Here is a 13,680-nt window from a genome sequence, read left to right as displayed (position 1 = left end):
GGCCTCAGAGAAGAATTCCCGAGCATCTTAGGTCGGAAAGACTTCGGATAAGTTCAATTAAGTTTATATTTCCTTTCCGACTTATTTTTATGTTAGGAATACAAATCCGAGGTTATCTTTTATAATTATTTTTGGTCCATCCTAGAACCTAGGTTTTGTCTAGGAGACCCGTAAATCCGACATGACCCGTAACGTGTCTTTTATTCCGCTCCAAAACACAAGGGTGAGTTGGGGTTATGATACGTCCTAAACTGAAGGATCACTCAGCCGGACTTGGATATGAACTCAGACGGTTTGAATGAGAACTGATGGATTGAATGTTGACACAAGAGGGGCAGAGAGTCTCTTGATACTACTGAACTCTGATTGTTGCTTGATATGACGCACAAGTCGAAGAAAGGAAGAAATGGTGGATCGAAGGGTCGCACAGCAGATGCGGAAGGCTGCTGATCCCAATTCAATGTCCTAGGATATGATGCACCTAGACGACAAAGAGGATGATTCCCTGGATATGACGCGCCAGGACGAATCGGTTTGATCCTTTGGATATGACACACCAAGACGGATCGATAGGATCAATGGATATTACACACCATTGAAAGAAAAGTGAGAATCACTCTCAAGGTTTCAAAAATAATAATCAAAGCTTATTTATTTCATTGATCAAATGACCTTTATATAAAAGACAAATCATACAAAAGGTTAGAATACAAAAGACTAGACAAACATAGAAATTAGGAACTTATAAAAACAAGGAAGACTTGACCAAAGACTTTTATTTGACCAAAATCATAAATGTCTCGACTTGACCAAAATTGAAATATTGTCGTCGTAAAACTCTTCGGCTGGTCTCGTGCTTCAACATGGTCGACGGACTCTGAATTGCCACCAGATTGATATATTATACGATTATCACTTATAATTTTTTGTTGGGCCTTTCTTTCTTTGGGCTGAAACATGTTCATAAACATATGTTCTATATACTTCAAGCCCATCTCGTTTAATCGCAAACCCATAAGCCAAACCTGCTGGTGATTCGGGGCGCATCATTCCCTCCTCCTTTAAAAAGATTTGCCCTCAAATCTGTCTTTCTTTAGCTTCAGATGGTATGATCTTTTGGCTTTCCGTAGAACTTTTTTTTATATAAAGAAAAGAAGATGAAAGGTAGAAGATGGAAAGATGAGAAAATGAACAGACAAGTACCAGTTGAGTGGCACTGATACCACTTGATACGCTCTAAATTGAAGGATCCCTCAGCCGGACTTGGATATGAACTCAGACGGTTTGAATGAGAACTGATGGATTGAATGGTGACACAAGAAGGGCGGAGAGTCTCTTGATACTACCGAACTTCGATTGTTGCCTGATATGACTTACAAGTCCAACAAAGGAAGAAATGGTGGATCGAAGGGTCGCAAAGCAGATGCGGAAGGCTGCTGATATTTCCAACTCAATGTCCTAGGATATGACGCACCTAGATGAAAAAGAGGATGATTCCCTGGATATGACGCACCAGGACGAATCGGTTTGATCCCTTGGATATGATGCACCAAGACAAATCGATAGGATCAACGTATATTCCACACCATTGAAAGAAAAGTGAGAATCACTCTCAAGATTCCAAAAATAATAATCAAAGCTTATTTTATTTCACTGATCAAATGGCCTTTATATAATAGGCAAAGCATACAAAATGTTGGAATACAAAAGACTAGTCAAACATAGAAATTAGCAACTTATAAAAACAAGGAAGACTTGACCAAAGACTTTTATTTGACCAAAATCATAAATGCCTTGACTTGACCGAAATTGAAGGATTGTCATAGTAAAACTCTTCGGCTGGTCTCGTGCTTCCATATGGTCGACGGTCTCTAAATTGTCCTCAGATTGATATATTATACGACCGTCATTTTAGATTTTTTTGTTGGGCTTTTCTTTCTTTCTTTGGGCTGAAACATGTTCATAAACATATTTTCAATATACTTCAAGCCTATCTCGTTTAATCGAAAATCCATAAACCAAACCTTTTTGATTTGTTTCTGCTGCTGATTCGGGGCGCATCAGGTTATGCTTGTTGTTTTACTACAGAGCATGTATGATATATTGTGATGTTGATAGATAGTCATGTTTGTGGTTTAGTTATTCTTCATGCTTGGTATGTTATAATTTAATATTATATTAATGGTAGCATGACTAGGTGGTTAGTTAAGTGAACGAACTTGCTTTAGTATTTTTATGTGAACCTAGATAATCTATATATATAAAGAAATGTTCGCCTCTCTCCCGTGAAGCCACGTCATCAATTCGTGCGTTCTGGGAGTGACACGTGTCCCATTTTATATTTAGGGCCAAAATAAATAAATACAGTTAAGGGTAATTGAACCCAGCACCTCTAGCACTGGTAATTTCTCTTAGAACCACTAGGCTAAAGTCACTTTTTATAAATATGTGGCCGCGAAAATACTTATTATCGTGTCAGCTGGAAGCCCATGCTTCTTCTGCTTGTGGCCAGGGCCGACACTGAACTGACGTCAAGATGAAGATCGTGAAGTTAAAAACTTTGCTCCAAACAGTTTTGCAATGTTTCCAACCTTTATAACTTGATGCATATAATATATATCAAAATACATTTGTTGTACACGCTTTTATTAGTTTTGCTTTTAAAAGAAGGATTTACAGTTATAAATGTTTTGTGCCAGTGAAGTAATGGTTGAAAAATCTCTATACATATGTCATTTTAAAATAACACTCAACTTCTATATATTACAAAATAATATATATTTAAAATCCATACAAAAAAAATAAAAGTTGTTATAGGTCTCTTTCTAACACATGCACACTCCACTATGGATAAGAATTAAAAAAAACAGTATTGTCATCAAACTTTATCACAAATCCACATTTGTACATCTATGATTATGAGTTAGACAATTAGTTAATTTGATACAATACCAAAGCAAGAATAATCGAAAAACAACTATACCACCGCATACTAATAAGTAAGACATAACAGATAACCAAATTCTTGAATCTTAAAATAAATTTCAACTCGAGCATTTAGTGAATATCAAATTAACTAATATCCCGCCCATAGGGCGGGCCGACCCTAGTAGTACCATAATTAGACGTAGTTGTCATGGTTATAAGAGATAATGGTAGTCGTGATTTATACTAATGATCTTGAATGATATTGATTGTTGTGATTGATATGGATGATTGCTTGTTGGTCAATCATTTGGTCAAGGATGATAAATGTTGAATAATTATGATATGCATGAGTATTATCATTTGATATTAATAATATTATGACAATGCATTGTGGATTTGTGCATGTGGAAATTGTTTTTATGGTCACTTGAAAAACCATCATTGTGAGTTATGTTTGATAGGAAATGTGTGCTTGGATGTTTGAACTAGGGCTTCAAGCTTCATCTTTGGAACCTTGAATTAAATGTCTTTGTACGAATTGTAGCATCTTCGGTTTGGTAATTGGGTTCAAGTGGTTGGCCGTGCATGTTCTTGTTTGATTGTTGCACGGCTAATCAAGGCAACTTTGACTTAGACCGGATTTGGGATGTTACAAAGCAAGTTTCTCACTATTCACCCATACTGGTCCATAGTCAATCCATTTTTGATGAAATCCGAATCAAGGCCCATAGTTTTTCTCGGTCCAAAACTTCATGGATCAAACTTATTAGATCCCCTTTCCGCCCTTAGAATTTTCTTGATACCATTTCAGTCCATTACGTCTTTCTTTGGTCCATTGTGTACATGGTTCTTCCACAATCTTCAAATCTTTCAAGTTGATGCTAATCTAGGTTGTACCAAACCCCTCCTATTTTAAAAAGATCTATCCTCAAATATAAACCTTTTGTATGATCAAAATCATGCATATCCTGCTCCCAATGCACTATTTCAGACCTCATCGCATAAGGAGTCCCTCCAATCTTAAACACAGAGTATTACAACCCCTCCTCACGCCTCAACAACTTCATGGATCTTTTCTCAATGCAAATGATTCCTAAGTTATGCGGTTCTTCTTCTTTGTTGAGCTTGATTCATATTGCTTCTGTCTAGTTGGAGTCAACAGAAGCCCTGCTCATGTACATGTGGGCATATACTCTTAGCTTATACTTCTTTCGATCAGGTGGTGTAGTAAAAACAACTTTCATACTCCTCTTTGAGTTTTGGATCGTTTCTGACCATTCCAAACTCTTGCAAATCTTTGGCTGATACATGTAACTCCGACTTTCTTTCTTATTTCTTTCCTTGGTTGCTGATTTTAGTTACAATATCCCCTCATCCTTGAAAATTATTTGACCTCAAATCTTGTTCTGCAAGAATGAGTGACCCGTGTAAGCTTAGCTTCAATGTTGCTACCTTTTACACTCATAAGACTTTACTCATGGTTCAAACACAAAGTACTGCAGTCCCTTGAAATTTCAATTAAAATGTCAAGTATACTTTATTAGCTACAATCCCTAAACCTTCAAGTGGCTCTCAAACCATTTGCTAAGGATTTGGATAGGAATAACTCGTCCCAATCACACTTGAAGGTAAGATGGGTAGATACTTGATCTTTGCGGCTCTTGGATGGTGTATGAACTTCGTCTTAGAGCCACAGATGCCCTAAAGATGTGTTGCTACTCTTGAGACACATCATCACCATTCTCAATGTCTAAGATAATTCATAACATATCACTCTCCTTATTGTGACGGTTGGTGTTCACAGAGAACCATGATAAAAAAGTCTCCTAAGAGAGAATTTATTGTGTCAAATCTTAATTTTATTGAATGAATGTTATATTTAAATGTAAGATACTGGATTACATAAATAGGAAAGACCGAAACAAAATCCTAAGGTAGAAAACCCTAATCCTAAACAATCTTAGCTTGTGAGAACAAAATCCTAATTTTGCTCTGTTTAGAAAACCTTATTCCTATTCCTAGTTGGTTTATTAACACCAAAACTATTTCTATTTCTTGTACACATTCACAAAATCCTAAATACATGTAAGGTTAATAAATAGACATGGCCGAAAAGGCCTTTTCTCTACCAGATCCTTCTTGGGCTCGGTCCATCTTTTTCTGGTTCGGCCAAACTGCTCCTTACACTCATTTTGTTGAAAACATCTCTGATTCTTTATCTTCCATTTCCAACTCATTTCTCGCTCATGTCGGTTTGACCAATCCATTTCTAAATCATAACGGATCGCCCAGCCCATTTCATGTCCAACCAAAATTTTCAAAACTATTTTATGTCCATCTAGGTTCGTCAAGCACATTTCCTGATCAAGCAAATCTACTAAATAGTTCATTTTATTTTTTGTCCCCTAAATAGCCTTTAAAGTTCAAAGTGACCAAAATAGGTTTCATTAAAGTGGTTATTGACAACTCTATCATTATTTGTTATTTTGATTAACTATTTAATAAATACTTAAGAATAAATAAATATTAAAAATTAGAAATAAGAAAATTGAAAATATATGTTGTTCAAAGTTTTTTTTCAAGACGAAATTCCTAAAAAGGAAATTTCAAAATCATATTTTTCAAGTTATCGCAAAAGTTATTTTGGAAAAAAAATTTCTTCAAAAAAGTTTTGAAATTTTTTTTTGAACTTTTATTTTCTTCCTAAATTTGTAAAACGTTTTTTCGAATTCAGGAATACCTTCATAAATGTATAAACATATTTCGATAATCTAACTTGTATGTATATTTATAATGTTCTTCACAAATGTGTATGAGATCTTCCCCAATTTGATGTATTTTCATATTTTGAAGAAAATATTACTCAATATATCACATCTTTCGAAAATTAACAATTTTTTAAAAAATATGCATAATATATTTATGAAATTTAGATATAAAGTTCATGAATCCTTCCACAAAACTTTAGGAAGATGTTATCTATATTTAAAAATATCTTATTAAATATACATATAATTAAAATTCAGTAAGGTTTTCATAAATATATATCCATGAAGCTCTTCATGAAAAACATTTAAGAATGTATTTTTAATACACATTTATGAGTTGTTATAAAAAAATTCACATTTATGAAAATCTAAATTTTACGAAGTTCTTATACATATTTATCAATATGTTCCTAAATTTTGTGAATATATTATACTTATTCATGAATCTCTTCCTAAACTCAAATTCAAGAAGATATAATACATAGTTAAGGTCTTACTAAATTTTTTTAAGATCTTTTCAAGAAATTTTTTTTTTTAAATAATTTTTTGATTTTATAAAAATATTTCTTTATTTTTTATATTTTTAGAGAAATATTTTAATCATGATTTACCTCTTTAATAAAACCTATTTTAGTTATTTTGACCCCTGAAGAAAAATTTGGGAAGAAAATTTGTTTTGGGGTATTTAAGACTATTTATTTCCCAACGTAAAAAAAGGGAGGAAAACGGCGAAAAAATGGCGATTGCCGATTGAAGATGGTTTTCTTTTCGAATATTTCTGTCTCTGCGAGTGTTGAGAATCTGATTACGAAGTATTGTAAGATCAAGGGGGTTTGGGAGGATCTAAATGAGGTGGTGATTTTTGAATCAATTTTTCTGGGATTTTGGGGTTTTCCCAACGAAGAGTGTTATAGGAGATTCTGTAAACATCAGATCGGGGATATGGGATTTGTTTTGCTGATTAGCTATTCGATTTCATTAAAACTGGATTCATGCGAAGGGTGGAGAGCGGTCTAGAAGGATTTCTTCAAAAGTGTAAGCTTTAATCTCTTGAAATTTTATTTCTTTAGATATATTCTGGGAAATTATGGGAGATTTTGGTTTTTTATTGAAACGAGTGGGGGATATGGAAATTTTCCCAGTTTTAGGGATTTCTCTGGATCTGGTGGATCCTTAAGAGAAGCTGATTGTCATGTATGGCTGATTAAGAGAATGATTTATGGGCGTAGAATAAGATTGGCGAATCTTCTTGATTCTATTTGTGGGATGATTGATTCTATGATATTAAAGCAGATTGGGAATATTAATTTTGAAAGTAGAAATGGTGATTTACGATTTGGGCAATTAAAGTTTTTGAGTTCGGTACGAGCTGGGTGGGGCGTCTGTATATATATGATGTCTAATGTGTTGCTGTTTAATCATCTTTGCTATAAGCTTTTATCAGAGATATTCTTACAATTTTGGTTGTTTTATCTTTCTTTGAGGTTAATTATGACTCAAGGGCAATGGTTCGTTAAGTCTGGGGGACAGAAGAAGCAAGTACCGAGTGTAGGCTTGAAGATTTCGATCCCGAAGTTTGATAACTCCAACCTCATCATGGGGTATTCAAAGACGCTGATTGGCCGCTGTATGAATCCTTTCAAACAGGATATGCAGGATTTGCTTTTCCATCTCCCAAGAATCTGGAAAGTGGAGGAGAGAGTGGTGGGTGCGGATTTGGGACTTGGAAGATTCCAATTTGATTTTCAGGAGGAAGAGGATATCACCGAGGTGCTTAAGAAGGAGCCTTTCCATTTTGATAACTGGATGTTATCCATTGTGAGATGGGAACCGGTGGTGGAGGAGAATTACCCTTCCAAGATCACTTTTTGGGTGAGAGCTATTGGAGTTCCCCTGCATTTTTGGGCGGAGCCAACTTTTAGGAGCATCGGTGAGGCGTTGGGAGTAGTTTGTGGAGAAGATGCTATAGATATAAATGAGGGGAAGATCCGTGTTATACTGGATGCTTTCAAGCCTTTGATTTTCTCTATTACTGTGGAGTTTCACAGTGGAGAGGAGACTGTGATTGCCTTGAGGTATGATCGACTTCATGGCTTTTGTAGGATGTGCTCAAGCTTGAGACATGATCAGTCAAGGTGTCCCACAAATAACGCTTTGGTGGAGGATGGCGTGGGTCCGTCTGAGAAGCCAGACCAAGGAAATAAGGCTTTGAGTTACAAAGGGGCAGTGGAGTCTCGCTCTACAGCGACAAATGCTGGTGGGTATAACGGGAGGCCGAATCAACAGTCGACGGGGAGGAATGAAGTCAAAGGAAAAGGAATAGATTATGAGGGTGGAAAACAAGCTGGCTTAGCTAAAGGGGGTCCTGTACGGAAGTATAGAGATCAAGGGAGATCAACGACGAGGTATGTTCGGCAGGCGGGATATCTACCACCTCAGGAGCTAAGGGATAGCTATGCTATAGCTACGGGGGGTATCAATGGTTTAAAAAATCAGGAAGTCGGGAGTCATCTGGATGCACAACAAAAATTGATGCTAGATGCTTTCAAGAGTGGAGGAAAAGGAGAGGGGTCAGAGTCAAAGGCTCGTAAGGCCTTGCTTTTTGAGGAAGAAATTGCTGGAGAGGAACATTTGGAAACAACAGGAGAGGAACGTGTAGTAGGGCCTCAAGTGCAGGAAGTTATGGAGACATTGGCCTTACCTAAGGAGCTTTCTAGGGAGGTGGCAAAAAGTATGGGGGAAGTAGCTGAGAGTAAGTGCTCTGGAGTGGAGAATGGGAGTAACCATGTGGAACAGAGGGGAAACAAGGTGGAGGAGGTGATTCCGGAGATGGTGGCAGGTTTAGATGATGAAGAAGATAATTTGGAGTATGAGATGATGGAGGATGGAGAGGATGATGTGGCGCTGGACCAAGTTGTCTCGGATCAGACGTTTTCAAATGACGTGGAGATGGTGACTGAGGGTATTACTCACTTGGAGGAAGGTTTGCCAACTGATGAAAGTGCTGAACTAGCTGGAGAGAAAGAGCATCAGGTCCCAAAAAAGAAAAACGGGAAACTTAATGCGGCGGTGATGGGGGGGAATGCAAAGAAGAGATTGGTGCAGGGTTTGGTTTCTCCAAGGAAGAAGGTAATGGCAAAGCAGGCTAGTAAGGGGGTTGAGAAGGGCCCAGCTCACACAAAGAAGGCTTCGGTGAAGCCGAAATCTGATCAGGACTAGGTTCCTGTTGACCTTATGTTAATTTTAAGTTTTATGAATAAGTGTTGGGCTTTTGATATAAAGCCTCTATCGTTTTCTGCTCAGTTTTTTTGGTTTAAATTGCCTCTGATTATGTCAGGGTGTTGGAATAAAAGAGTTGGTTCTAGTTATCATAATGGTGTTATGTCTTCTTTTTCTAATTCACGTATGTTGTTAATAGTGTTTCTGGTGAATTCTGATTTTCTTGTGATTATGAGGCTCGTTGGTTCTCGTAGGCGTGTGTATAAGGTGTGGAATTGGTTAGAGGATTGGATTGGGAAATGGGATTGTTACTGGTTGGTTTGGCAAAGTGTGAGGATGATGAGGTCTGGTTACAAGAGCAGGACGTGTGGTTTAGTTATATATTTAAAGGAAGCCACATTTGGTTTGTATTGTTATGTTGTGGTTAACGTTTTAGATGACGTTTTTGTGGGATTGATGTGTCAAAACTCACACACACTGAATGGAACAAATGGTTATGAGATATGTTGGAGAACATGTCATGCGGACTCTCTTGCTCTTGGTGGTATGGACCGATTTGGGTTGTTTCTCGGGTTTTCCGAACAGCTTGGAAATCTAAATAGATTTGTTCTAGTAGAGATTCTCGTTATCGGCGGTGGTTTCTATTTCAGATTAAATTCAAAGTTGGGTATGGTAATTCTGGTTGTTGATATGGACGCTCCAGTTATTGATGTTTTGAATTTGAGACTATGGTATGTGTTTGGTTTTTCTGAGTTTTGGTGGTTAAGGAAATGGTTAAGTAATTGTTTTCAAGAATTTTGTCTGGCTAGTTGTATGAGATCCTTTTGGATGCTCGTGTTGGAAAAATGTGGAGAGGGAGCTCGGGCAAAAGTACACAGGAATCTAATAAGGTTAATCTATGATATGGATATGATAGGTGTCCTCATGTATTTTAAAATTTGCTTTTCAGTGGCCCACTTCCTCAATTTTTGGAGTTATACGATTTTTGTAAAAGGTACAAAAATCGTCAGGAGATGGGTATGGCAGTGTCTAAATATAGTTTTAAAAGAATGAAGATATTAAGCTGGAATTGTATAGGTATGGGGAGTAATTATACCATTAATTATTTAAGAGAAATTTGGCACAAACACAAACCGGCGTTTCTCTTTCTTTCAGAGACAAAGCAACAGTTTGATTTTGTCCAGAAGTTTCAATTCCATTTTGGATATAAATATTTACACACGGTCGATCCGGTTGGGAGGAGTGGTGGTTTAGCTCTTTATCATAGTTATGATTCCCCGGTGGATATAATATATTCGAGCAATAGAATTATAGACATCGAAACGAGTTATAAAGGGAAAAGGATATATATTTCTTTTGTATATGGAGATCCTGTACAAGGTCTGAGGGATCAAGTTTAGGAACGTCTTACACGGATTGGTATAACTAGAACAGAACCATGGTTTGTGATTGGGGACTTGAATGAGATCACTGGTAATCATGAAAAAGAAGGAGGAGCGTTAAGGCATGCATCCACTTTTGTACAATTTAATAATATGATTGAAAATTGTGGTCTTCTGGAGTTTCCATCCTTGGGAAATACTATGTCTTGGAGTGGGAAAAGGCAAGATCATACGGTTCGATGTAGATTAGATCGAGCTTTAGGTAATACGGAGTGGCATAATTTGTTTCCAACTTCATATGTGGAATATTTGGGGATGATTGGTTCGGATCATCGACCCATAGTTGCAAATTTAGATGAGAAACAAATTAAGACACGCAGACAATTTCGGTTTGATAAGAGGTGGATTGGGATGGAGGGACTTATGGAATCTATCTCAACGGGATGGGCATTAAGGAACCAGAGGAATACTACGAGGGTAGTTGATAAGATTAGTAACTGCAGGCATGAGATTTCGGTTTGGAGGAAAAATAATCCCCCTTATGGAAAGGAAAAAATAAATACTCTCCAGAAGGCTTTGGAGGATATTCAGTGTGATAATACAAAAACTTATGAAGAGGTACTAGAGGTCTCTAGGAAGCTAAAAGAAGCATATAGAGATGAGGAATTATTCTGGGAACAAAAATGTAGGACGAACTGGCATGCCAAAGGGGATCGCAATACAAAGTTCTATCATGCTCTAACGAAGCAAAGACGGATCCAAAATAAGATTGTGGGATTACATGATAGTGCTGGCAATTGGGATACATCGGAAGCAGAGGTGGAAGGGGTTGCGCTAGATTATTTTAATGATCTTTTCTCAACCTCTTTGCCATCAGGTTGTGAAGAATTTTTACAAGAGGTACCAACGCTGATTACTGATGATCAGTACCGATTCCTAACTTCCTGGGCATCGGAAGAAGAAGTACGATCGGCTTTATTTTTAATGCATCCGGAGAAAGCTCCAGGTCCGGACGGAATGACGGCCTTATTTTTCAACAATCATGGTCAATTATTAAAACAGATATTACCGATATGGTTAATGAATTTTTTAGGATGGGATCCTTGGATGAGCGGTTAAATATGACCAATATCTGTCTTATTCCAAAAACGGCAAGGCCGAGTAGAATGACGGAACTTCGACCTATTAGTTTATGTAATGTGGGTTACAAAATTATTGCAAAGGTGATTTGTCAGCGGCTGAAAGGGTTATTTCCAAACTTAATCTCTGAAACACAATCAGCTTTTGTGTCTGGGCGGCTGATCTCAGATAATATCCTGATTGCTCAGGAGATGTTTCATGGGTTGAGAACGAACAAATCATGCAAGGAGAAGTTCGTAGCTATAAAGACGGACATGAGTAAGGCCTATGATAGGGTTGAATGGCCTTTTATTGAGGCGATGTTACTAAAATTGGGCTTTGCCCAGCGTTGGGTATCTAGAATTATGGCTTGCGTTTCTTCAGTCCAATATAAGGTTCTGATTAATGGCCAGCCAAAAGGACACATTGTCCCAAACAGAGGATTAAGGCAAGGGGATCCATTATCACCTTATTTATTCATCTTGTGTACTGAGGCACTAATTTCAAATATTAGGAAAAAGGAAGAAGCGAAACTATTAACAGGCCTGAAAATTGCGCGTGGTAGTCCGGCAATTTCACACTTACTGTTTGCAGACGATAGTCTTTTTTTCTGCAAAGCTAATAGGCAAGAATGTGGGGTTATATTACAGATTTTGAAAGATTATGAGAGAGCATCGGGGCAGCAAATAAATTTTGCGAAATCGTCACTTCAGTTCGAACATAAGGTTCCTGATCTGGCACGAATGGAGGTCCAACAGGTTTTGGGTATCACCACAATAGGAGGAATGTGAACTTACCTAGGAATCCCTGAAAGTTTGGGTGGATCAAAGACTCAAATTTTTGGTTTTCTGCATGAAAGAGTAAATAATAAAGTTAATAATTGGACAATTCGGTTTATTACAAAGGGGGGAAAGGAAGTTTTAATTAAATCGGTGGCATCACCTATGCCAACTCATGTGATGTCTTGTTTTCGTTTACCCAAAACGGTTACCAAGAAACTAACGAGTGTGGTTTCTCATTTTTGGTGGAGTGGCAGTGGAAATAAGAAAGGGCTACACTGGTTTTCGTGGGACAAAATGTGCATAGATAAGAAGGAGGGTGGCATTGGCTTTAGAGATATTCAAAACTTCAATACAGCTTTATTAGCTAAACAGTTATGGAGGCTAATTGACAAACCTGAATCTCTCTTTGCAAAGGTTTTTAAAGGACGTTATTATAGGAAATCAGATCCAATGGATCCTATACGTTCATATTCTCCCTCTTATGGGTGGAGAAGTATTACTTCAGCTAGATCTCTGGTTAAAAAAAGGCTAATCAAAAGAGTGGGAACAGGTTCAAGCATCTCAGTATGGAATGATCCCTGGATCCCCGCTCAACGCCCGAGGTCAGCAATTCAAAAACTTCAGAATCAATATTTGAATCCATTACTTAAAGCGGAGGATTTAATTAATCCAGTAGATCTCTCTTGGAATCTAGAATTACTCAATGCATATGTTCACAAGGATGATGTAAGTATTATACGGAGTTTAGCTATTAGCCGAAATCCAAAACCGGACTCATATGGATGGTTGTTTACGGATCATGGCAGATATACTGTTAAATCGGGATACCGGACGGAAATTCTATATCCTGATTTAGGATCTCGACACAGTGATATGGGCCCCAATGTTAAACCTTTGTTAGCTCATGCGTGGAAACTTCAATGCTCGCCAAAATTACAACATTTTGTGTGGCAAATAATCTCTGGTAGTCTACCAGTTACAAAGAACCTTCGTTTCCGAGGGATCAAATGTGATTTACAATGTCATATATGTGGTGTAGAAGAAGAATCGATTAATCATGTGCTTTTTGAATGTCCCATTGCGCGCCAAACATGGGCTTTATCTAATATTCCTTCACGTCCGGGAGTTTTCCCTACCCAATCTCTTTTTACCAATATGGATTATTTATTTTGGCGGTTACCAAAGGAACCAGATTTAACATATTTCCCATGGATATTGTGGTATATTTGGAAAAACCGTAATGCTAAGATTTTTAATAATAAAATTGGAAGTCCTCCTCAATTTCTTCGGACTGCGGAGATAGAAGGCACTTTATGGGCTGAGGCACAGATTAAAGAGGGTATAAACAGGGGGTCTTCTTTTGGTGGGAGTCCTAATTTACAAGGGGTAAACCGATGTTATGTTGATGGTGCATGGAAGGAACAAGATCCTTTTACAGGGCAAGGATGGTTCTACAGAAACGAAAGATCCACTGATACTATG

The 13,680-nt window shown here is 37.4% G+C and overlaps 1 protein-coding gene across 1 annotated transcript; it reads left to right on the top strand.

Moving 5' to 3' along the window:
* The first annotated feature begins 5,974 nt into the window (after nucleotides 1-5,974).
* Nucleotides 5,975-9,084, top strand: LOC106452095. The gene is made up of 2 exons (XM_013894115.3): nucleotides 5,975-6,731; nucleotides 7,181-9,084. Exon 2 carries the CDS (start codon nucleotides 7,188-7,190, stop codon nucleotides 8,913-8,915), a length of 1,728 nt encoding a protein of 575 aa, XP_013749569.2. The 5' UTR covers nucleotides 5,975-6,731; nucleotides 7,181-7,187; the 3' UTR covers nucleotides 8,916-9,084.
* The last annotated feature ends 4,596 nt before the right edge of the window (nucleotides 9,085-13,680 follow it).

The sequence above is a fragment of the Brassica napus genome, chromosome A10 (assembly GCF_020379485.1).
Source record: "Brassica napus cultivar Da-Ae chromosome A10, Da-Ae, whole genome shotgun sequence".
Lineage (NCBI taxonomy): Eukaryota > Viridiplantae > Streptophyta > Magnoliopsida > Brassicales > Brassicaceae > Brassica > Brassica napus.
This window is presented reverse-complemented; position numbering and strand designations above follow the sequence as displayed.